This window comes from Calliphora vicina, chromosome 2, assembly GCF_958450345.1.
Source record: "Calliphora vicina chromosome 2, idCalVici1.1, whole genome shotgun sequence".
Taxonomy (NCBI): domain Eukaryota; kingdom Metazoa; phylum Arthropoda; class Insecta; order Diptera; family Calliphoridae; genus Calliphora; species Calliphora vicina.
In genome coordinates, this window is record NC_088781.1 from 114,855,888 (window position 1) to 114,880,580 (window position 24,693).

The following is a 24,693-nucleotide window of genomic DNA, read 5'->3' on the forward strand; positions in this document are numbered from 1 at the left end:
CAAGTACTTATTTCAGCCCCACAGGATAATCATGAGTGGTAAATAGTATTTGAATTATTATTTGTTTATGTTTATTTGAATCTTTAAGTTTTTTCTATTTTTTTACCGTTTGGATCCATTTTACCGCATATTCAACATTCTGGAAATCAGTTCTCACACTCTTAACAGAGCTTCCAGAACCTTTGGAAAGTTCATATAGACCTTTGAACATTAAAGTGTTTAGCAGTCCAATTGGGCCAATCATTCAGGCTACTGCAACAACGAAACATGCATGGAGTTACACTGTCCTGTTGAAATTCATCACTTTGCAGTAATAAAAAAATTATTTTCGTAATCTACGACTTATTAACAGTTCTGTGATAACATTTGCACCAAACCTGCTTGTTCATCATTTTGCGTGGAAAATATAGTTACCTCTGAGTTGAAAAATATTTTTTTTAATTCGAAAGGATCGCTGAACAAACGAATATTTTTGTTTAACCGTAAAACCGACTTCTTCCAGAGAAAAAATAACATCTAAATCTGTTTATATTTAGGAATGCTCGTTTTCTTGAGCTTAAGGCACAAATTAATTAGTCTGTCCAAAATTCAATGGAATTTACTTTAGTCGGAAAGCAGAGGATTACTGTATATACGGATATTCCGAAATTCAATTTATAATTAGATTGGACCGGTAGACTATTACAATTGAATTGGGCGAAGTTTCAGTAGATTCATACATGTAGAAAACTATATTTTCTTTCTCTATCCTGATGGTTTAACTTCGAATTGCAGAACTCTACTTTTTTTCTGGCTTAATTATTTCCTCTTGCTTGCGCTGCTTAGAAGCAGCTTTATAATTCTCTCTTTAAATAAAATTCATTAAGAAAAACTCTTTTTGCACTTTATTTACATCTTATTTAAATTAAAAAAACAATATTTCAAAATACTGTAATGCACTTATGCTTGTCACTCTGAGTAACTCTCACGTAGTGACTGATCTCCACAACTGAATGACAACTGAATGATTACTGTCCAAAGCGTTCGTCTTTTATACTCGTGTTCCTGTTCCCTCATGTCCCCCTTCATCATAAACCTAACCCATTAACCAATCCATTGTCTCTGTCAGTTCAACATAAACACTGTATCCTGTCCCGTTCCTATATACATATGCATGTTTTTCTGTTTCAACATACAGATATATCTTGGTTGAAACATTTACATACTTATCACTTATATTTTTAAGAAGATATGGGATGAACCGAAAATATCAGATGCGGGTTTTAATGTATCGTAGCAGCTGACTTAAACTTAAAGCCCACTCTGTTGTAAATTTTGGGCCGTCATCACACTTATACACAGTTGCCCTTATCTTCCTTGTCCCTATATAGATCACATCGAGACCATGGAAACATTCTAGCTTTATGTTCATAGCCCCTCCCTAGGAAATCACTTCATTAATATGCTTATAAAATCTACTTAATAAATGTAAAAAAAGTACAGAACCACAATTTATTACAAATTAAACACAAATTTATTACATTCGAATTTATCTTATGAAAAGGTATTATTCCATATTTTCCCTGGATACATCAATTCAATTACAATCTGTCGATGTTATTGGGTTATTTGGGTTACCAATAGCCTGTCAAGTAGTATTTTATCATTTTGATTCTCAATATACTTTGAATATTCCAATTTATTAAGGTTTGTATACCATCTATGTCCTTTGGACAGGGTGCCATTTTTTCTAGTCATAGAGTAGTGTTTTTTCCACAATAGTATTTGTGCTCGTCCTTCTCGATATGTGTCTTGATCGCCATATGAATTTTAATTAATCAAACTACGATCGATTGATGCTCTTCTTAATTCCAAAGTTACCAAGTTCTTGATCATGTATTTGCATACTCTTTGCATTTCCCTGCTCTAACTTCTGCTGCCAACAGGCATCTTTCACTTGACTCCTGTCAAAATTTTAATAAACTGCGTCATTAGGTTTGCATTTGACAGCCACTGATAGCAGACTACATCGTGACTTAAGAATAAATTAGAAAAAAAGTGACGCTCATTAAGCACTATTTTTTCCGGAAAACAACCAAGAATTAAATAAAGGCTAAGATTGAAAATAAAATCACGATATGGTGTTGACCGATCGTGAATAGAAAGTTCGAGAGATTGTGGAAGCCATAGCTAGCACACATAGCTCAGTGGTTTCAATTTTGAATGATCACTTGGGTATGAGAAAGCTCTTCGCAAGATGGCTGCCGCATTTGCTCTCAATCGAACACAAACTCAATCGTGTGACAACTCCGCAGGAGTGTTTGGCGTTGTTCAATCGCAATATGGACTAGTTTTAGCACCGTTTCATAACCGTAGACGATTCACCATAACACAACAGAGGCCAAACAGCAGTCAAAGCAGTGGGTTTCTCGGGGTGAATCGACACCCAAGAAGGCCAATGTAGTTTTGTCAGTCACCAAAGTCATGGAATGCACGCGGTATAATCCACATTGAATAATTTCAAAAATATGCCAACCTATTGGGTCGATTAAATGAAAATAATTACATTTGGCGAAGAAAAACTTATTTTTCCCCAGGACAATGCAAGAGTGCACAAAAATTCATGAATAAGGCTGCGAATTGCTACCTCATCCACCCTATTCTACGGATTTACCCCGGTTGACTACTTCTTGTATCCAAACCTAAAGAAATCGCACCAACGAAAAAATCATTTCGACAAATCTTATTTTTTTTAAGGTATAACATAATTGTAGTAACGTTGAACAAAGCGTTTAGAGCTTAAAGGACTCTATGTTGAAAAATGAAATTACGTTTAATCCAAATCCTGTGTTTCATGCAAAAGGTCTCATATAATGAGTCAACAATTTTTGTTCAAAAAATTTAAATTGTACCAAATAAATCAATACTGTTCCATTATAATTTAACATTTAGTACCAATTTAGCTTAAAGAGTGTAACTGAAAGTGAAAATTTATCATCAACCTACTTTACTCATCAACACTCATTTTGTTTGCCAACAAGTATAATTCTGTATGTGAGTTGTAGTACTAGGGATTTGTGCTGCTGTTGCTATTTGCTATTATATTGTTGGCTGAATGACTGACTGACTGACTGGCTGGATGGTTCTTGGTTGTTGGTTGTTTGGTTGAATGTGCATGAAATATGCCACAAAAGTGGCTCATGTGTATCATTAGTATGTAGTATTTGTATCACAATTCACTCATCTTCAAAATGTCTTCAAAAATGACACATATCATAGCAAATGACATTACTACTGCTTCTACTACGACTACCAAGAACTAAATCTTTATGCATTTGTGTGGATGTGTTTCTGTGAAAGTAGCAACTTTCAGTGGCAGCCATATAAAACCAAATAGTCTGTTATAATTTGAAAATTATTTACAAAGGTGAATATATATGCTCCCCCTTATGTATAATGTTAAGTTTTGTCTATGTTTATTACGACTATCTCATGCATTTAATATTCAGTATTTGTTTTATGTTTCCATTTAAGTATGTGTGTGCAAACACCTGTACATAATGATTTGTTTTATGTACATCACCTGTTCGTGTTAATTTACAATACACAAATAAACTTATGAAATTTTAAAGTGAATTTCTAATACGAAATTTCCAAATGTGTAAGCAGCATGTTGCACAGTGGGGCAGACTCAAAATTTTTTGGAAATAAATCTGGCATTTGTAAACGGCTGGTCCGATCGGGATAAAATTCGACGCGGGCGTATAAAATGAGTATTCGAGTTTAAGATATTAAAATGGGAATTACCTATGCTACAGGTGCTATGGCGGCTCAAAGTACTTTTTTTACATTACTTTTTTTTGAAAAGCGCTCGGCATACTTGCGTGTGCTATTTATCTCTTATGATGTCCGAGTTTAAAATTGAAATTTAAAATTTTTTTTTTTTCAAAAGTTTACTTTTGGATCGAATTTTTTTTGTAGTTAGACAACTAAATTGCCTATTATTTACAAAAGATTTCAGAGCAATATATATTATGGATCCAAAAATAAACGATTTTCAATTAAAAAAATCAAAATATAGTAGATTTTTGCTGTTTTTTGGGGCGAATATTTTTATTTTTATATTTTTCTGTAAGGTATCTTTACTTAGAACAAGATGTCCTATTTTTAAAATGTGTCACCCCTTTGCCCTTTGAAGTTTGACCTATTATTTATCAAAATTTCAAATTTCCCCAGTTTGGTGAACATTGCAATGCATTGGTAAAATAATACAATGAAAAAAAATTAGGTAAATAAGTTGGAGATAAGACGTGTCGCAAGCCCTCTAAAGTTTTAGGATGCATTTACAAAGGAGGAAAAATGCAATTTTTTCAGTTTTTGTAAAAATTTTGCCATTAAAAAATTACCTTTGCAATTTAATTTAAAATAATAGAAATGTGTATGCAATTGTCGTTCTAATGAGATATAAAAAGCAGAAATTGGTTGAAAAATGTTAAAGTTATTAAAAATTCCCCAGGTTATAAACTTGTCTTAGGCCATTAGAACAAGAAATGTAAGAACAAAATTAACATATTTTGAGAATATATTTTACTTAAAATATATTCATGTTTACTTGTATATTAGTTTTTTGCTTCGTAGGATATCGTTAACCTATTCCCAGGTATGGCCAAAAAAAAATATCTTTTAAGACTCCATTTTAAGATTTTTTAAAATGTTGTTAACCCTGCTGTTAGGTTAAAAAAAACTTACGAATCTTAGGTAAGGGACCATTTTGGTCCACTTTATATTTTTCATAAGAAATTTTACTAAAATTCTTTGACCAGACATTTTAACTATTTATAAAAGTGGATATATCAATGTAGATAACAAAAAAATAAAAAAATGGAAAATCGACCAAATATTGTCAGTGGTATTGCTGAAATTCTAAATGAAAGTGACTTAGATATTTTAATTTCTTCCATATTGGATGAAAATATTGAGAATGTGAAGTCATATTGATTAATGTGAAATGGACAATGGTGAAGATAATGAATGATATTATAGTATAGATGCATTATACATTGCGAAAAACAAAATGCAGTGGATTGCAAATCCTTTACCATGTCACATTGGAGCTTCAGTAGAGAATATTATATCATTAGCATCAAAATAATCGTTAAAAATACGAATAAATATTGAATTTGAAAGCAAATGGAAAGATTTAAAAAATTCCATTTTGCGGGCATATAGTGGTATTCTAATTCTTGTTGGGGTTTTTTGGTCTCATAATAATTATATATTGCAGTGGCAAAAACGAAGATTTGTATGGTTTGTTTGATGAAAGCTAGGATAATTTATAATGATAACAAGTGCTCTCCGCTTGGATGATTTTGTCAACAATAGACAACAAAAAAGTAACGACAAGTTTGAGTTATGGAACAATTGGGAAACTCTTCTTTCAATGTTTTATAACATTCTGATAACAGCTGATAACTTTTCTTCATCATTTGAGTTATAGAAACAAATATTACAAAGGAAACGGACATATATGGGAACAATTCGGAAAAAAAACTTATTCCACCGAAATTTCTTATGTAGCATTTGCTTTCAGTGAAATCGCAACAATTGTTTCGTATATCGGCCATAAAAATAAAGGTACTGTATTGCTGAGCACCATGTACAAAACAGATAAAATCAATTTCAATAATCATAAGATACCAGCAATTGTTTCTTATTATAACTCTACTAAGGATTTGTTATTTTTTGTCAATATTCATATTAGAAGAATATATGTTGAAAAGGACAGTCAAACCCAAAAATCTATTTGCAGTAGAGCTGTTGGCTCAACAACAAGTTTCGTCATCAAATAGTTTAGCATCTACAAGAGGTGATATACAAATTTTAGCTACTAGAAAATGGCGAATTTGCAATTGATGTAAGTCCAAATGTGGTGCCAAATGCATTATATGCAATAGATTTGTATGCAAATAGAATCGAAAAACTAATTGTCTATCTTTCTGCGAAAATAACAAAAAATCATAATTGTTTTTTCTTACTTTTACTCATATAAAGAATGAAATATATTGCATTGACCAAAATGGTCCATAACCTACGATTTGTATCTTTAAATTTTTTTCAGTTCGATTCTATCCTATTTAGCTAAAAACTAACTAAAAACATTAAAATAGAAAAAAATACCTGAGCTGATGTTTTAAGTTGATACGATAAGCCATTTCAAATTTAAATAAAAAATAAAAAAAAAATTGACCAAAATGGTCCAAACCTAACAGCAGGGTTAAACAAATTTCAGAATTTTTTGAGATTTATTGAGAATGTAATATATAATCAAAATATTAAAATTATGAAAATATCTCCTATAGTTTGTCCGTACCTGCGATTTAAATTTTGCATTTTTCGAGAAAAACTAATTCTTTGGCCATATTTTTGCGAATGAGCTAAATATACTGATTGTTATGAATTTTAAGTAGAAGCTATTCATAATAGTATAGTCCATATAATTCTAAATGTACTCTGTAAGTTTTACTAAAATTAGAAAACGTTAAGTCTTAAATCGTGAAGGTCAAGGGTCAAAATTTTCAATATTTGGAATTTCTAATTGAAAGATAGCGAAATGTTATATATTTTTGGGCCGATTTTGATGAAATTTAAGAAAAATATAACATGAAGTAGACTATTTGTAATAGCAGCTCAAAAATGGTAATTACCCTTAATGTCATTTGGGTTTGAAATGATCCCAAACTTTTAAAATCATAAACTCAATATTCAATTACATTCAAGAATATGCCACTTTAAATCTCCGTCCTTCAAAAATATTGCACTTCTTCATATTTGAATGTTACTAGGTCAGAACCATTGTCTTCTTATGGAATAAAATATTAAGAAAATTTATACAAATTTTTTTGTATGAAAAAGTGCAAAATCTTTGAATTACGAAAAATTGCTCCACTGTGCGTTGTAAAATGCAGTATGAGTTCCCTTGATGTTAGATCATATGCTTGTTTGTTATATTCTCGAAATTTTATCTCTGTACATATTTATATTTATTTACAGGGAAATGATGGAAGTAATGACTTTACATGAAACTAATTTGTTTGAGTAATAACGTATGTAGATGTGAGTTATGTTGTTATAATTCAAGAAATAATACGTACAGTGTGGATTCTTTTTTTGTATATATTCAAAATAGTAATAGTTATAGGAAAGAAATTGTAGATTTTGATAAAAAAAAAACAAATAAGAGAGCTATATTCGGCTGTGTCGAATCCTATATACCCTTCACCAAATTATACTTCAAAATACAAATTTTAAATATTTTTAGGAAAACAAAATTTATTTTTTTTTCCAATTTTTATACCCTACACCACCATAGTGGGGAGGGTATTATGCGTTTGTGCAGATGTTTGTAACGCCCAAAAATATTAGTCTAACACCCACCTTAAAGTATACCGATCGACTTAGAATCATTCTGAGTCGATTAAAAGATGTCCGTCCGTCCGTCTGGTTGGCTGGCTGTCCATGTAAATATTGTGCGCAAAGTACAGGTAGCAATTTTGAAGATATTTCGATCAAATTTGGTACATATTATTTTTTCGGCCCAAGGACCAAGCCTATTGAAACTGGCTGAAGTCGGTCCATTATTTCACCTAGCCCCCATACAAATGTCCCCTCGAAATTGGTCTTTATCGGTCATAAATGTTTAATTTATCTATGTATCTACAGAAATTTCGCTCCAAATAAGTTTTATATATACAAAATTCATGTCACCAAATTTTGTTACGATCGGTCCATAATTAGTCATAGCTCCCATATAGACCCGCTTCCGAAAATCACTTTAACGTGCATAAATCGCCTAAAAATGTTGGTATACACACAAAATTCAACATAGTTAACTTTAATATAGACATAAATCACACGACCTAATTTCAAGGTGATCGGTCCATAATTGGTCATAGCCAGGGACCGAAAATAATAATTAGTAAAAAAGCCATCACAGGATAATATCGGAGAGTCAAGTCAAGCATACCATTTTGATTGTTTTCAACTATAATTTCATAAAATAACATGCTTTTTAAATTCTTGATTTTTATTTTTTTTGTCAGGAATATTTGTCGGACTTTGAGTTTTATTTTTTTTGTCAGGAATATTTGTCAAACTTTGAGTTTTATTTTTTTTGTCAGGAATATTTGTCAGACTTTGATTTTTATTTTTTTTGTCAGAAATAATTTTTATTTTTTTATTTTTATTTTTTTTGTCAGATATATTTGTCAGACTTTGATTTTTATTTTTATACCCTTCACTGTGAGTGGCATGGGTATAAGTTTGTCATTCCGTTTGTAATTTCTACATTTTTCATTTGCGACCCCACAAAGTATATATATTCTGGATCGTTATAGATAGCGAAGTCGATATCGCCATATCCGTCTGTCCGTCTATTCGGCTGTATGTTGAAATCAACTTTCCGTAGCCCCCAAATAACTTACAAACATGATTAATACATCAATATATCGGGAATTCTTCCGGCTCGGTTGGCATTTAAAATCGGCCCACAAATGGCTGAGATAACGGGACAACCTCGATTTTTGGCCTATTTTTGATCTATATCTGGATAACTAAGTCATTAATATAGGCATTATGGATATCTAATGATAGATATTTCAAAGTCCATTGCAACGATGTATGTATATAAGGCTTTGACCTACAATGGGTCAAAATCGGGAAAAATATTTTTTTACCCGAATTTTTTTTTTAACAAAGAATTTTTTTGTTCATAAATTTTTTTTTTTACCAACAAATTTTTTTTGTCATAAATTTTTTTTTTAACAACAAATTTTTTTTGTTATAAATTTTTTTTATCAAAAAAATTTGTTTGTCAAAAATTTTTTTGTTTCCAAACAATTTTTTTTGTCATAATGACTTAGTTATCCAGATATAGATCAAAAATAGGGCAAAAATCGAGGTTGTCCCGTTATCTCAGCCATTTGTGGGCCGATTTTCTCGATTTTAAATGGCAACCGAGCCGGGAGAATTCCCGATATATTGACGTATCAATCATGTTTGTAAGTTATTTGGGGGCTACGGAAAGTTGATTTCAACATACAGTTGATTTCAATAGACGGACATGGCGATATCGACTTCGCTATCTATAACGATCCAGAATATATATACTTTGTGGGGTCGCAAATGAAAAATGTAGAAATTATAAACGGAATGACAAACTTATATATACCCTTGCCACTCGTGGTGAAGGGTATAAAAATAAAAATCAAAGTCTGACAAATATATCTGACAAAAAAAATAAAAATCAAAAAATAACAATTATTTCTGACAAAAAAAATAAAAATCAAAGTCTGACAAATATTCCTGACAAAAAAAATAAAACTCAAAGTCTGACAAATATTCCTGACAAAAAAAAATAAAAATCAAAAATAATTATTTCTGACAAAAAAAATAAAAATCAGAAAATATCAATTATTTCTGACAAAAAAAATAAAACTCAGAAAATAACAATTATGTTGTGATTTTTATTATAAATGTCATAATTGTTACGGTGCCTGGTCATAGCTCCCATATAAGGCCCACTTCCGAAAATCACTCATGAATATAAATTATTGATATTTTAAAAGCTAAATATTTTTTCTCATTTACTTGGTGTAGGGTATTATATGGTCGGGATTGACCGACCATACTTTCTTACTTGTTTTTTTTTTAATTTTTTGGAATTTTTTTTTTTTTTCGAATTCCCAGCAAAAAAGCTCTTTGAAATATCTATCATTAGATATCCATATTGTCTATGTTAATGGCTTAGTAATCCAGATATAGGTCAAAAATCGAGGTTGTCCTGGGTTTTTCCTCATATCTCAGCCATTTGTGGACCGATTTTGCTGATTTTAAATTGGAAGATTTTCGAAAGCATGTCTGACAGAATTATTGAAGATTTGGATGCTGGGGTCTTCTGGGGTCTTCAGCAAATTGATTTCAACAGACAGACAGACAGACGAACATGGCTCAATCGACTCCGAAATCGACTGGAAATTACAAACGGAATGATAAACTTATATATAGCCTTCTCACGAAGGTGAAGTTCAGTTTGCTAAAAACCTAAAGAATAGCTTTCATTTCTCAGTTTTAGTTTATTTACTATTCAATAAAATATTGTTATTAAAATTCATTTAATATAGCTTTCAAAAGGAAATTAATATTTTTATCTTCTGTTAGCTTAAACAAATATTAATATTTAAAATGGAATCTATTTTTTTGGACAACAAGAAAATCGAAATATGGAAAAAAAACATCTTCCTAACAAACATTATTCATTTTTTTATATTTTAATAATAATTGTAAAGAAAACGGTGGCACTGATGTTGATAAATTAATTTTGCTGTTTATAGAAAAGAAATGTAGACAGGATTTAGAGAGAAAAGTTTTTTTGTTTGTGTTTTAATAGAAGTATATTAAAATAGATTTATATGAAGTATGTTTAGACACTGCATAAATATTTACAGAATTTATTAAGTAAATTTTCAACTTTGAAATGGAAATTAAAAATCATATTGTGTATAAACAATTGCTCAGGCTCTGTTCCATGACGAGTAGCGGTCAGCTTGTATTGACAGCCGTAACCAATGCAGAATTCATATTGAAATTATTTTACAAATGAGTAGATTTTTCTAACTGACTAATATTATAGATCCTTCAAGATCTAAAAATTCTTCCCTTTTCCTTGCCTCATCTTTCATTATCCTTGACATGCTTTTGTTAGTTAGAAAAAGAAAAACTCTTTTAAAATATGCAAACTTTTGTTTATTATTTCTTCTTGTTCCTTACGAAAACCATAACAAATTTTAAGTTTCAACAAATTTTAAACCAAACACAGTTTTGTGTTCATCAATAATAATAATAATGAAGAAGAGGAAAACCTTTGTTAAACGACCCTTATTTGAAATAAAATAAAATTTGTATAAAATGAAGGAATAAAAAGTGTAAAGAAATCTTTAGGATTTTCCATAATAAGACAAGTTAGAATGAATTATTCGACTGTATCGAATTTTAAATACCTTTCAACTAAAACTAAAATTACACTCTTCTCAACTTTGATGCCAAATTACACACACTATAACAACATGCCTGTAGTAGGTCTGCTGTAGTCGAAATTTTGTCCAGACTGATACAGCTGTCGCTCGTTATTGACGGTGATAGTCTGGTCAATGGCGTTCTCAAGAAAATGTAGACCGATGACGTCGCCTACCCGAAATCTACACCAAACATTGACTGTTTCGGGATGCATTGGACGTTCTTGGATCTTGGATCGAAGCGTGCGGAATGTTGCATGTGTTGTTGAACTCTATATTCGTCCGTGGTGATTTGGCAAACCTAATAAATAAAAGCCAATTCGACAAATATATCTTCAACAATATGGCCGATATCAACTGTTCGGAAGTCCTTATTGGAAGGGTATTTTCAACAACATGAGCTCAACAGGTCTGCTGCGTCGACAGATCTTCGGTAAGGAAATAAACTTTCGACTTATAAAGCTATAGCTCAATTGGCAATATTTTGCCAAGCGAGATTGTTGCGGAAAGAAGATCAACTTATCGTGGGAATGGCTTCAAACCTTTCGCTAAACCGATTTATCTGATTTTCAATAAAAATTCTGGTTAGAAGGATGGATAATATTGTGGAGGAAAATTGTGGTAGGGGTATCTACACACAGACAAACAGTCGAACATAGCCAAATTGACTTAGAACTGGAAAAAGCCCCCCTTTATTCAAACTGAGCTAAATTTTTTTTAGATATTGCCAACCCAACGACAAACATTATCATAACTAATGATGTAGCTCATAAAAACTTACACAATTTGATATTTTCTTCTCCCTCTTTCTACACTACTTTGCCAAACACATCATTTTCTTTGTGTCTTTTAGAAAATAAATAAAAGTATCTGCAAAAAAAAAACTTTGTTAATGTTTGTATTTCTTTTTCTTCAATTTTGTATATTTTTCTTGTTCAAGTTTGTTGCTGTTATGGTATAAAAAAATCTTTTACAACATTAATCAAATGTTTCCTTTTACAGGAAGTTTAACAAGCGTTGATGTTTTAAGTATGTGTATTTTTGAGTTAGTGTGTGGTGGTGGAGGTGGCAATCAGCCTCCATTTTTGAAAATTTAACCATTTTCATATTAAGGTTTACATAAATATGTCTCGCTTACAAATATTATCACAAAAGCTCATTCATTCATACACTTAAGCGCACACTTGTATGACATTTCAAACTCTTCAGTATATGTTACCTCCATACAAGCAACCTACTTACTTGTTTGCAAAAACCACAAACATTTGAATGTCAAACCACTTGAAAATTTTAAAGGAGTGAATTCTTAGTTGAAATTAATCGCAAGGTAAATGTTATCTAAAGAATAAATTACTTAAGGAGTATAAGAGTGCTCCGATAGACTAGACTATAGTGTGCTGTGCAATCAATTTAACGGTTGTGGGTTCGATTACCTCAAGAGACTTTGGCTTCGCAGTTTGTGTTTGAAAAAGCAAGATCTTGTGAACTGTATTTTAGTCACTACAATCATTTTATATAAATCGCAATTATTCATAGATTATTATATTAATCATCAAACTTATTACTTATTGCCTATTCACATCATAAAATCTGAGGAAGTACTGACATAAATAAAAGACCTAAGAAAATTGGAGTACTTTTAGATAGATTAATATGCATACATGTAATAGAACGAATGATGAAACTTTCATTAATTGAAATATATGAGATCCTCGTCCAATTCGGAAGTAAGTACATATATATATAATGTATGATAAAATTTCTTTATATTCGATAATAACATTCTGCTTTAATTATATGCAACGATTCGTCTTTCTCAACCCACGAAGTGTCTTGACTTGGAGCTAGTAGTCATTACGAGACAGAGTACCAGAAAAGGTCAATTTAGTAAGAAATTTTCCAAGGAGAAGTATATAAAACCTAATAGGAATGACTCGGCATTTTAAGCTTACAAAGTGATTGATAAGAAGTTATTAAAACGACAAAGTGGTAGAAGTGTAGTGAGACAGGAAGTTACAAAAGCATAACTATATGTTGGAAAAACTTCAACGGGAAGAAATAGCCCAGGAAGGATCTATTTGAATAGGTTATAAACTGAAACTTAAAGCATAGCAAAATGATAAGCTTGAATCAAAAAGGTGTCTCTGAACCGCAACTTTTAATATTCTGAGTAAATCTCACAAAGCAAGAAGGAACGAATCAGTAAAAACTTAGAAGGCTTCTAGTAGCAACTTCTTGTACTTTGGAATAACTCGAAACTCCCAATGGAGTAGTCTCTGAAAAATTGTACTTGATCTATTATGATAGTCTAATTAGTTCTGATGCTGGATAGGAAGTTTTGAATAAACTTTCCTTAGCAATCAGAACTTGGCGCAATAGCCAAAACGCAGAAACTGATTTCTTACGCAAAAAGGCAAGATATTCGTGTGCTAAAGTACTAAGGGCGAAAGAGCTCTATACGAACAACACTTTGGTTCTAAAGTTTTTACTGCTTCCCAGGGTAGTAAACGCTTTTTATCGTTCATTAAAAGACTAAAGGATAATGCCAGTGCATCAATTCCGACTCTTTTAAAGCTAACATTTTAGCTGAATTAATCCAGTACGGCTTCCGTAGAGGACGCTCTAGCCTTTCTATGGTTTTTTTATGCCGTATACTCTACTCGTAATAATGCCAAGAAGTGTATTGACTCACTATAGCGTAATGCAGTGATTCTAACATCCTGGCGGAGATAGAATTTCGTCTACAAAACTGTACTGTAATCCACATTTCTGAGGAAAAGAAAACCTGTCCTTGACTGTCATGTCTATAATTTATGAAAACTTATAGAAAGTCGTCCAAATCTAAATGTATTGGGCACATAGCATAGCAGGACTCTGAAGAAATATGTATGTCAAGGTTTGAACTGAAATCCACATGATAAAAAAGCCTAGGACGATCTAAAGACTCTTGAAAAACATATCGCTCATTTGCTGCAACAACGTCATAACTCAAAATACGGGTGTTTTCAACTGAGTAATGCAAAATTTGAACCGTTCTTTAGTCTTTCATATACAGCACAATTATGAATAAAAAATTCCGCGGGAGCTTTTTCCCATTGAATATGAATAGGAAAAATGAGAAAAGGGGAAAACTCCCGGGGAATTTTTATTCATAATTGGGCTGATAGTTTTATCAGTTTTACAAAAAGTCAATTATTTTTTGTATGATGGTTTTTTTTATTGAAAACGTCAAAATTAAAATTCATGATTTTTCGTATAGTTGACAAGTAAAAATTTGGGTTAAATACAGATTAGAATGATATTAGTATCTACTAATTAAATTAGGTTGTATTTCAGAAATCGCATGATTTGTTGAAAATTTATTTAAGAAATAGTAAAATGTCATAAAACATTCAAAGTCGTTTTTCTCGAAACTAATTTTTTTTAAATTATGACGTTGTTGCAGCAAATTAGCGATATGTAAGGGTCTTCCAATATGGTATTCCGAATTTTAACAGTTCATAGCTGCCAAATTGTTGAAGTTACTTCTGTCGAATTTGCTTAAATTTATTCAGTTTATTTTTTCAAATCACCATGGATGGATAAACGTCATCAAGAACAAGTGAAAATGATAAAATTGTTTTATCAAAATGGGTTCTATGCGGGCAACGTTCTGTACGCTTGAATAGATACGCCAACATAAAAAATTTTAGAATTTGGGACGATACCAATCCACATGAGATCCAGGAGTACTCAATGCTACCCGAAAAAACCACTGTTAGGTATGGATTTAGGGATAGCCCCATCAGCGGTCCATATTTCTTTAAGAACGATGAAGACCTATGTCACCGTCGGACATAGTACTATGATTTCCAACATCCTTTGGCCTAAATTGAATTATATAGACACCAACGATATGTGGTTGCAACAGGACGGCGCTACATGCCACACATCTCATTCTATATTGAAAATTCTGGACAAGCGATTTGAGGGCATGGTCATCTGATGTGGAGGTAAGATCTAGCCAATAAGATCGTGCGATTTGAAATCCTTAAACATTTTCTTGTGGTGTTTTCTTTAGTTGTAGGTCTAAGCAAATAAGCCACAAAAGACAGCGGCCCTCATAGACAACATAACATATACCATTGGTCAAAATCAGAATGATTTATATACCACAGTCATGTAAAAATTGACATTTCGGATGCGTGCCACACAAGACATAGGCCTTTCAAAAGAATAAACAAGTAAGAAAGTATGGTCGGTCAAGCCCGACCATACTTTTTACATTTACCCTACACCAAGTAAATGAGTAAAAATATTTTTCTTTTAAAATATCTATAATTTATATTCATGAGTGATTTTCGGAAGTGGGCTTTATATGGGAGCTATGACCAATTATGGACCGATCACCTTGAAATTAGGTGATTTATGTCTATATTAAATTTAACTATGTTGAATTTTGTGTGTATACCAACATTTTTAAGCGATTTATGCACGTTAAAGTGATTTTCGGAAGCGGGTCTATATGGGAGCTATGACTAATTATGGACCGATCGTAACAAAATTTGGTGACATGAATTTTGTATATATAAAACTTATTTGGAGCGATACATAGCTAAATTAAACATTTATGACCGATAAAGTCCAATTTCGAGGGGACTTTGTATGGGGGCTAGGTGAAATAATGGACCGATTTCAGGCATTTTCAATAGGCTTGGTCCTTGGGCCGAAAAAGTAATATGTACCAAATTTGATCGAAATATCTTCAAAATTGCGACCTGTACTCTGCGCACAAGGTTTACATGGACAGCCAGCCAGCCAACCAGACGGACGGACGGACGGACATCGTTTAATCGACTCAGAAAGTGATTCTAAGTCGATCGGTATACTTTAAGGTGGGTGTAGGGTATAAAAACTTCCATGATATTTTAAATACACTTTGTCTTATTTAGATTAAAAAATTGAAGGCGCTTAATAAAAGACCTTTTAGTACACATAAAATAATTGTTTTCAGCGGTTATTCATGAAAACTTAATAATTTGGTCCATTAACAATATATTTTAAGGTTAAACCTTACAACGCAACATCTGAAAATAATTGTTAAGAACAATAAAGTTTCTAACCCTCAGTAACACGAAGTCTGGTTATGTGACAGTTTTCATACAAAATTATTTTTAACCGACAGTATAACTATTAGTTAACGCATAACCAGACTTCGTGTTAATGGGGGTAAAATGAATATGTAAATCTTAATAAACAAAATAAACTTAAATAAAAATCCTTTTACAAAATCTTTAAGAATCAATTTATTTACATAACTGAAACAACAATACTTTAGTTTCAAATATGCTACAAGTAGGATATGTGGAAATGTGTGGTGACTGTAGTGTATACATACATAGATATTTAATTGTGTGTGTGTGTTTCTTTTGTGTGGTAGTGTGTTAAACAAAATTTGAAAGTGACAAAATACCTGGGTGGTGGATCCGCTTGTATTTCACACGCAACTTCGACAGTTTCATCCTTTGAGGCACCAATTAAGATGACACGATCTAAATGTTTGCAAATTGGTGTGTCTGGAAAAATTAAAATGGAAATGTATATAAATAAATGCTAAAACCATAAAATATAAACATGTTTAGACATGTATTTATAAACAAATGTAAGTATATGGGTAAATTTATACATATGTATACCTTTTTAAAGTGGGTGGTTATATAACAGTTATCAAATAATATGTATATGTATATAGACATACATCCATAGATATATCAAGAATTCACATTTATTATTCCATTTTCATAAATAAATGTTCATTAGAGTTTGTGTGTTTTGTCTGTTAGTCTGTGTGTTAATTAACATTATTTTATTAATTTAGATTTTTGCCTAAAAACATTTACTAATGAAGTCTCTTTTGTGATTTCAATTATTTTATTAAATTTTCTTTATGCAAATAGCTGCTGAAATAGAATTTAATCACTCAATATTTTTATTTGATATTTTAAAAGTATTATGACCTTTTTTTTGTAACTTTATGCAAAATCTGTTTTTAAGACTGCCAGGCATATATGGAAATAGTAATGTTGCAGATAATGTAGAGCATTATTAAAGCAGGATTATAAATATGGTAAAAATTTAATTAAATTTTATATAAACATTTAAATTTTAATTTAAAAAATATTAAAATTTCTACAAAGTCAATGTTATGTTAGAAATCAAATGGTGGGTTAAATAAAAATCAGGAGAATTTAAGTACATGTACATAATTTTAAGCTTTTTAAGGTATAAATTAGATATTCATAAAATTCTGGAAGGTTTTGTGGACTATTATTTTAGGAACCGATTGGTCGAAATCTGTAATAATTGTGAAATATCAATATATCTACATTATTGTGGAAGTTTAAGATATCTGACATCAATCTAATCGATAATCGTTAATATCTTACGATAAAAGGCCGGTGTGCATAGAGGAGATCCGATCAAAATAATCCGATCAAAATAATCAACCAATCCCGGTCAACTTTCCGAATCGACACTAAAGGCAAAAATCAATGGCGCTAAGATAGTGCTTTGTGTTTGGGTCCTATTTATTATGAGCTGCTGAAATCTGACCAGATCATTACAGGGAACCTGTACCGTATGCAAAGGATTTATTTGAAGGGATCTTTAGGAACGAAAAATGGCCCAAATATGCGTTAAATAGTAATGATGTAGTTGTGATGTTTCGCCTCACCTGCTTTATAGTCCAGACCGTGAGCCGTCCGACTACTATTTGATTCTATCGATGCAGAACGCTCTTTTTGGGATCAGCTTCACTTTGCAACTAAGTATCCGATATTGACTTGATTAGTTCTTGGCCTTAAAAGATGAGCAGTGTTTTTGGCTAGGAATCCATACTTTGACAGAAAAATGGGAAAGGCTCATAGCTAACAATGGCCAATACTTTGAATAATTATACCCTACACCAGCATAGTGGGGAGGGTATTATGCATTTGTGCAGATGTTTGTAACGCCCAAAAATATTAGTCTAACACCCACCTTAAAGTATACCGATCGACTAAGAATCACTTTCTGAGTCGATTAAATGATGTCCGTCAGTCCGTCTGGTTGGCTGGCTTTCTGGCTGGCTGTCCATGTAAACCTTGTGCGCAGAGTACAGGTCGCAATTTTAATCAAATTTGGTACATGCTATTTTTTCGGCCCAAGAACCAAGCCTATTGGAACTGGCTGAAATTGGTCCATTATTTCACCTAGCCCCCATACAAATGTCCTTCCGAAATTGGACTTTGTCGGTCATAAATGTTTAATTTATAAATGTATCTCCACAAATTGCGCTCCCAATAAGTTCTATATATAAAAAATTCATATCACCAAATTTTTGCTCTTGTACTTAGTGTAGGGTATTATATGGTCGGGCTTGACCGACTTGTTTTATATTGTACAAATATTTTAAAATAAAATCTACAAATTTTAAAAAATTTCCCATTTTTAAGTCAAAACTTAAAATTACTTCCTCTGTGGATGTAAAATATGGAACTTTCATCTGGAATGAAATTTTTGTTACTCTTGTCTCAACTTTGGAAATACAAAGGTCAATATTTTAAAGTCAGAAATAGATCTTAGCTGGCTTTTATAAATAGTAGACACTAATTATTAACAAAATCTTAGAGCTATAACCGCTGTCTTGGAATCACTGATTAACCAACATTTTAGGGTCCACTAAACAATATTTAAATTTAACTTTGACCCACAACTTCTTCGGTAAAATTGTTGTTCTTACGTAGTAGCGAAGAGAGAAACAGTAAGGGAATCTCCACTGCGTAAAGGGTATTTTTTAGTGGCGAATAACTATTGGCACTGTTTTCTGTGGCAGCTGGTTTGACAGACAGACAACCGATAGTCTTGTGGTAAGTTTGGTTCGAACATTTATAATGAAAAGACTCACGTCAGAGCAACGTTTGCAACATGTTCAAATCTATTATGAAAATCATGTTTCAATTTGGAGAATACATCGGACATTACGCGCATTTTATGGTGCTCATATTCGTACATAAGAGCTATGAATTTGAGAAACAATAGATCGTTTTCGCAATACGTTCACTCTTAAAGATAACACGCAATTCTAAAGACACCTTACAGTGCTCACAGAAAAAGCTATGCAGCGTAGTGTTAATGATAATCCAAATGCGTCAATTCGTCATCGTGCTCAACAACTGAACTGGTGTTCATCCACTTTATGGACACTTTTGTGTAAGGATTTTGGTTTTGCCATACTTACATGATTCAATGGAAGTCTACCGATCTTCTCTCGCGCCATACATTTGGTGAATGGACCAGAGGAATCATCGTTATTGACCCACAATTATTATTTTAACATTTAGTTCAGTAACAGAATTGCCCCATTTGGAGCGATGATAATCCTTAGCCATTGTCATACCACCATTACATCTAGAAAAATTATGTGTTTGGTGTGCTTTACGGGTCATTGGAATCATTGATCCATATGTCTTGACAAGTAATAATGGTCAGAAAGCTACCATCAACGGTGAGCGATATATAGACATACTTTCTATATTTATCGTGCCTCGATTGAAAGGCATTATTATTAACGACATGTCGTTTCAGCAGCATGGTGCCACATGTCACATGCCACATGCCATGTAAAATTATCTAACTAATAAAGCCAATTGCCTGGATATTAAATGCGATTTTATCTATTCTATTTCAATTTAAAGTTCTATGCCCTTATTAAAAAACCCTTTAATACAGAGCGTATGATAATTTGTCTTAAATTTAATAACTACTCGTATATACAAACCAGAAACGATCAAGCACTTGGAATCGAATATCCGACACGTTATGGCCGAAATATAGTCTGGTTTACTACGAATTTGAGCTATTCCATGTATTCTGCAGGCTATGTCATGTAATATTATCTAACTAATAAAGCCAATTGACTGGATATTAAAAACGGATATTAAAACAATCTTTACTAAATTTATTAACTACTCCTGCGTTCATAATGATTTTTCTCAAAAAAAAAAACATACATATTGTACTTTAAAAATATTCTTGATGTGTATACAAAAACTTAACATACATACAGTTGTTTAATTTATTACTCTTATTAATATGTCAAAATATATTCCTCATTTTTTATGGTTTTCTTAAATATCTATCCAACACTTAATACAAATTGTTGACAAGAAAAATTATAAAAGCAACATATCATTTCCATTTGACATATTGTTTAACAACTTTCAAACAGAAAACCAAAAAAAAAAAAAACAATTTCGAAAAACACATTTTACATTTACTTTATAACACATAAATACAAAACGGAAGAGAAAAGAAAGATATTAAAACAAAATAAATGAAAATTTAAAGTTAAAAGTAGCACTATCTCAAAGTCACACACACACAAAAACACTCGCACTGTCAAAAATAAATATAAATTTACTACTTAAACTGATACTCTCACACTAACACTTGCAAAACATACTTATGTATGTATACCCAAAAAATAAAAACACATACAACATATGAATAAAGAAAAACACAAACAAAAGTCAATGACATTTGTATAATACTTATAAATACACTCAAACAAACATATATTCATACATACATATACGCACACATGTATGTATGTTATTAACCCTGCAGTTCATTGAACTAGTTCCGCCATGTCGAATTAGTTAGCCACTGGAGAACTAGTACTAGTGAATTTTAGAACTCATAAACTCTCATTTTCTGTCAAATGCTCCAACCACTAAGCCACAGAGCTCTTATTTGTACTGCTATTTATTCGTTATTAAGAATTGCATGTGAGTCTACTCTCAAGTTTTGCATTTTCTGCCTCATCAGTGAGAACGAAAACAAGAGCGGCCTCATTCAGCATTACATGTTGTCTCAAAGTTCAGAGGATTTTATTTTTCTCAAATTTATTTTCATAAACTTAAGGCGAATATCTGACTATTGTTTATTACTGAATATGCTAGCGAACTATAGAGCAAATGATAACCATTTAACTAACACTTTAGCAGCCACATCGAACTAGTTAGTTGTGCAAGTAGTAATATAGCTAGTATAAGGTTTCCAATTGGCACTTTTTCAAACTGCTGGGTAAATGATATGAAAACATTTGTTATATGATACAAACACTCTCACAGGTTAACACATACTTATACACACTTACACACATATTTAAGAAGTAGGTCTATAATAAATCATCATCTTTTTAGTTGAAAGACAACAGCAACAATATACAGGAAATACAAAACATATTTCTCTATAAATATAATAAAAGCAACAAAAACTTGCATACATATATTTCAACTAAAAATAGTTTAAAAACAAAAATTACCATAAAATAATAAACATTGGGAGAAAAGAGAGAAAAATATTTGTATGTGAAAAATTTGTACTGCAACACATGTTTTTTTTTCTTCCCGTAGTTAAACCCAAAAAGTGAAAAAAAAGTTGATGATGAATTTGCATTTTTATAAACAAAAATATGGAACAAATGAGCAAAAAACCAAAAAAAATACTGTAAAGTATTTTTAAATTCCAGAGTTTTTGTCTATATTACTTCAGTTGTTTACATGAATATAAGTGCAGTTACAGTTTATTGCCAGCAGTTAAGCAAATAGCTACAATCAATGTAGCCCCTATCTACAGTATTTGGTTAACCCTAATTTATATACTTTGGGTCATTTGACACGTACGTGCTCTCTTTCTAGTGCAGAGAGAAGATATTTGGTTACTTTATATATCCCAGGTAATCTAGCGTGAAGTAAGTCCTCACTGAAGTGCCTCTAAGTAATCTAGAATATACGAAACGTTAATTGTTTTTTATACAAATGGTGTTTATATAATTCTCACACAGTTTATTTTATTTTTGCTTATGTATACTATCCCATGTAACCTAGCTGGAAGTATATTGTCACTTTAGTGTCTCTAGACCACCTAAAGTGTAGTCACTTTAAACATTTATTTTGTTTTGTACTTTAGATAGTACTCATTTTACCCATCAGAAGTAATATATTGAAGAGCTGTCGGAGGAAGGTTTGTTTACAAGCAGTCGGTTATTGGACTGTTTATGATATGTTTTTTAACTGACTATTTGATGTCAAATAGCACCTATATATGTATGTTGAAATTACATGTTATGTAGACGATCAATTAACCAGTTAAATAGCTTGTGAGGTAACTGACTCTATGTTACCGGTATTTGAATCCATTATGTTGACTACTTTGGACCAGCTATCAGACAAACTCATTGTAATCAAAAATTAATTAGTCACGTAGCTGTACAGGACTCTAGGTGACCTTAAATATTGCTTAAATTTTATATAGCTTGGTCAGCTCACTTATTGGCCTTCTGATCCTAGAAAAATCTATGATCTAATAGATTTTGCCATATCAAGGAATTTAAATAGAAACTCTATTACTGCACAAATATTATATGAACTATCTTCTGATCCAATATCCATGGTCGCATACAAGACTGATTGGTTGAAATATAAAAAAATAAATCAGCAGCCATATCCACACTGAATATAGCATACAGTGTGAAGAAGATATTAATAATTGTATCAGAGACTTCAAGTCTCTAATCCTTTCGGCCTTGGATCACTCTAAATGCCAAATTCCTCCTAAACCTAAAATATATATTTCTAATGCAGAAATTAATAGAACTTTCCTCGAAAAGAGGAGATATAGAAGAGACTGGCAACACAACAGATCTCTTGCTGCTAAGCAGATTCAGTCCACTGCAAGTAAGAAACTAAAAAGTGCCCTACATTCGGAAGAGGATCACATAACTCGAAACTTTTTGAAAGTTTAACCAGTACTAAGCACACAAACTTCACCCTTTGGAAGTCAGCTAAGAACATTAAGCCACCGGTAAAGGGTCAAAGTCGGATAAGAAAATCGGATGGTACCTAAGCACGTAGTGCAACTAAAAAAATCTCCAGGTTATGATTTAATTGCCCTTCCATGATTGGAAATCCACCAGATGTGGCAATTATTGCGATCAATGCAATCTTGTCTTTAGGAGTTTTTCCGAATGATTGGAAAATCTAAATTATAATGACCCCAAAGCCAGGGAAGGATTGGCATCATCCTACAGACTTCTTAGCTTATTACCTTGCTATAACCATTTGAGAAAATAATCCAAAGGAAATTTTAACATTCTTAAATAGTCAAAACATTATCCCAGATCATTCATTCTGATTCCGTGAGCATCACGGAATAATTGTGCAAGTTAACTGAAGAGATATGAACATATTTCGAACTAAAAAAGTACTGTTCGGCAATATTTCTAGATGTTGACCTGACTTCTGACCAGGTTTGGCTTAAAGGTCTAATACACAAGATTAAAAGCCTACTGCCTTCTAGTACACACAAAATACTAGATTCTTACCTATATGATCGCTTTTTTATGATAATGAGCAATCAATGCTACTATGCCGGTGTACCTCACGGAAGTGTTCTAGGACCTGTAGCCGTGTACCTATTACACACCTATGATTTGCTCAAGTCCGAAGATTTAACTGCGGATGACACTGCAGTTCTTAGTTCTCATGTGGACTTAAATGTAGCATCTAGAAATCTAGATAATAATCCCACGCACGTGGAGACGTGATTAAAAAAAAGCAGAATACAAGTAAAGGAAATCAAAAGCCAGAACATAACGTTTTCAATTAGGGGAGGAATTTGTCCACCAGTGACACTAAACAGTGTGAACATCCCACAGTCTGATCACGTTACATACCATAGTATTCATTTGGATAGACATCTTACTTGGCGCCGGTACTAGAACCAATTTGGACATACAGAATCCAATTATGGGGAACAGCAAGCAATAGCAGTGTAGATCTAATACAGAGGGCACAATCCAAAATTCTAAGAACAATTACGGGAGCTCCATGGTACATAAGAAACAAGAACATCCACAGAGACTTAGATGTACCTTTGGTCAAGGACGAATTCAGAAAATCTCGTGAAGCTTATTTGTGAAAATTACATCATCCGAACCAGCTCTCAAGGTTACTTACAGTAACTCAAGACAGATCAAGTTTACGTAGAGTTTGCTGATTTACCACTCATCTAATTTTCAAAATATGATTCTCCACTGAGAGAATAATAATTGTTTAGTTATAAGATTTAATTACTTATTGTAAGGCCTAGTCATTAAAGAAAGGAACAATATTATAATAAACGTATAAATAAACAAGTAAGAAAGCATGGTAGGTCAATTCCGACCATTTAATACCCTACACTAAGTAAAAGAGCAAAATAATTTTTCTTTTAAAATATCAATAATTTATCTTTTTGAGTGATTTTCGGAAGTGGGCCTTATATGGGAGCTATGACCAATTATGGAACGATCACCATGAAATTTGGTCGTGTGATTTATGTCTATATGAAAGTTAACTATGAAGTTTGTGTGTATACCAATATTTTTAAGCGATTTATGCACGTTAAAGTGATTTTCGGAAGCGGGTCTATATGGGAGCTATGACTAATTATGGACCGATCGTAACAAAATTTGGTGACATGAATTTTCCATATATAAAACTTATTTGGAGCGCAATTTGTGGAGATACATTTATAAATTAATCATTTATAACCGATAAAGTCAAATTTCGGAAGGACATTT

The 24,693-nt window shown here is 31.9% G+C and overlaps 1 protein-coding gene across 1 annotated transcript in view; it reads right to left on the minus strand.

The window, feature by feature from the left end:
• Window positions 1-24,693, minus strand: part of side-II (sidestep II) — a 399,801-nt gene that overhangs the window by 69,278 nt on the left and 305,830 nt on the right. Inside the window, exon 11 of the mRNA XM_065500441.1 lies at window positions 16,501-16,603. Within this exon, the coding sequence (XP_065356513.1) occupies window positions 16,501-16,603 (103 nt within the window). The remainder of the gene's footprint in view (window positions 1-16,500; window positions 16,604-24,693) is intronic.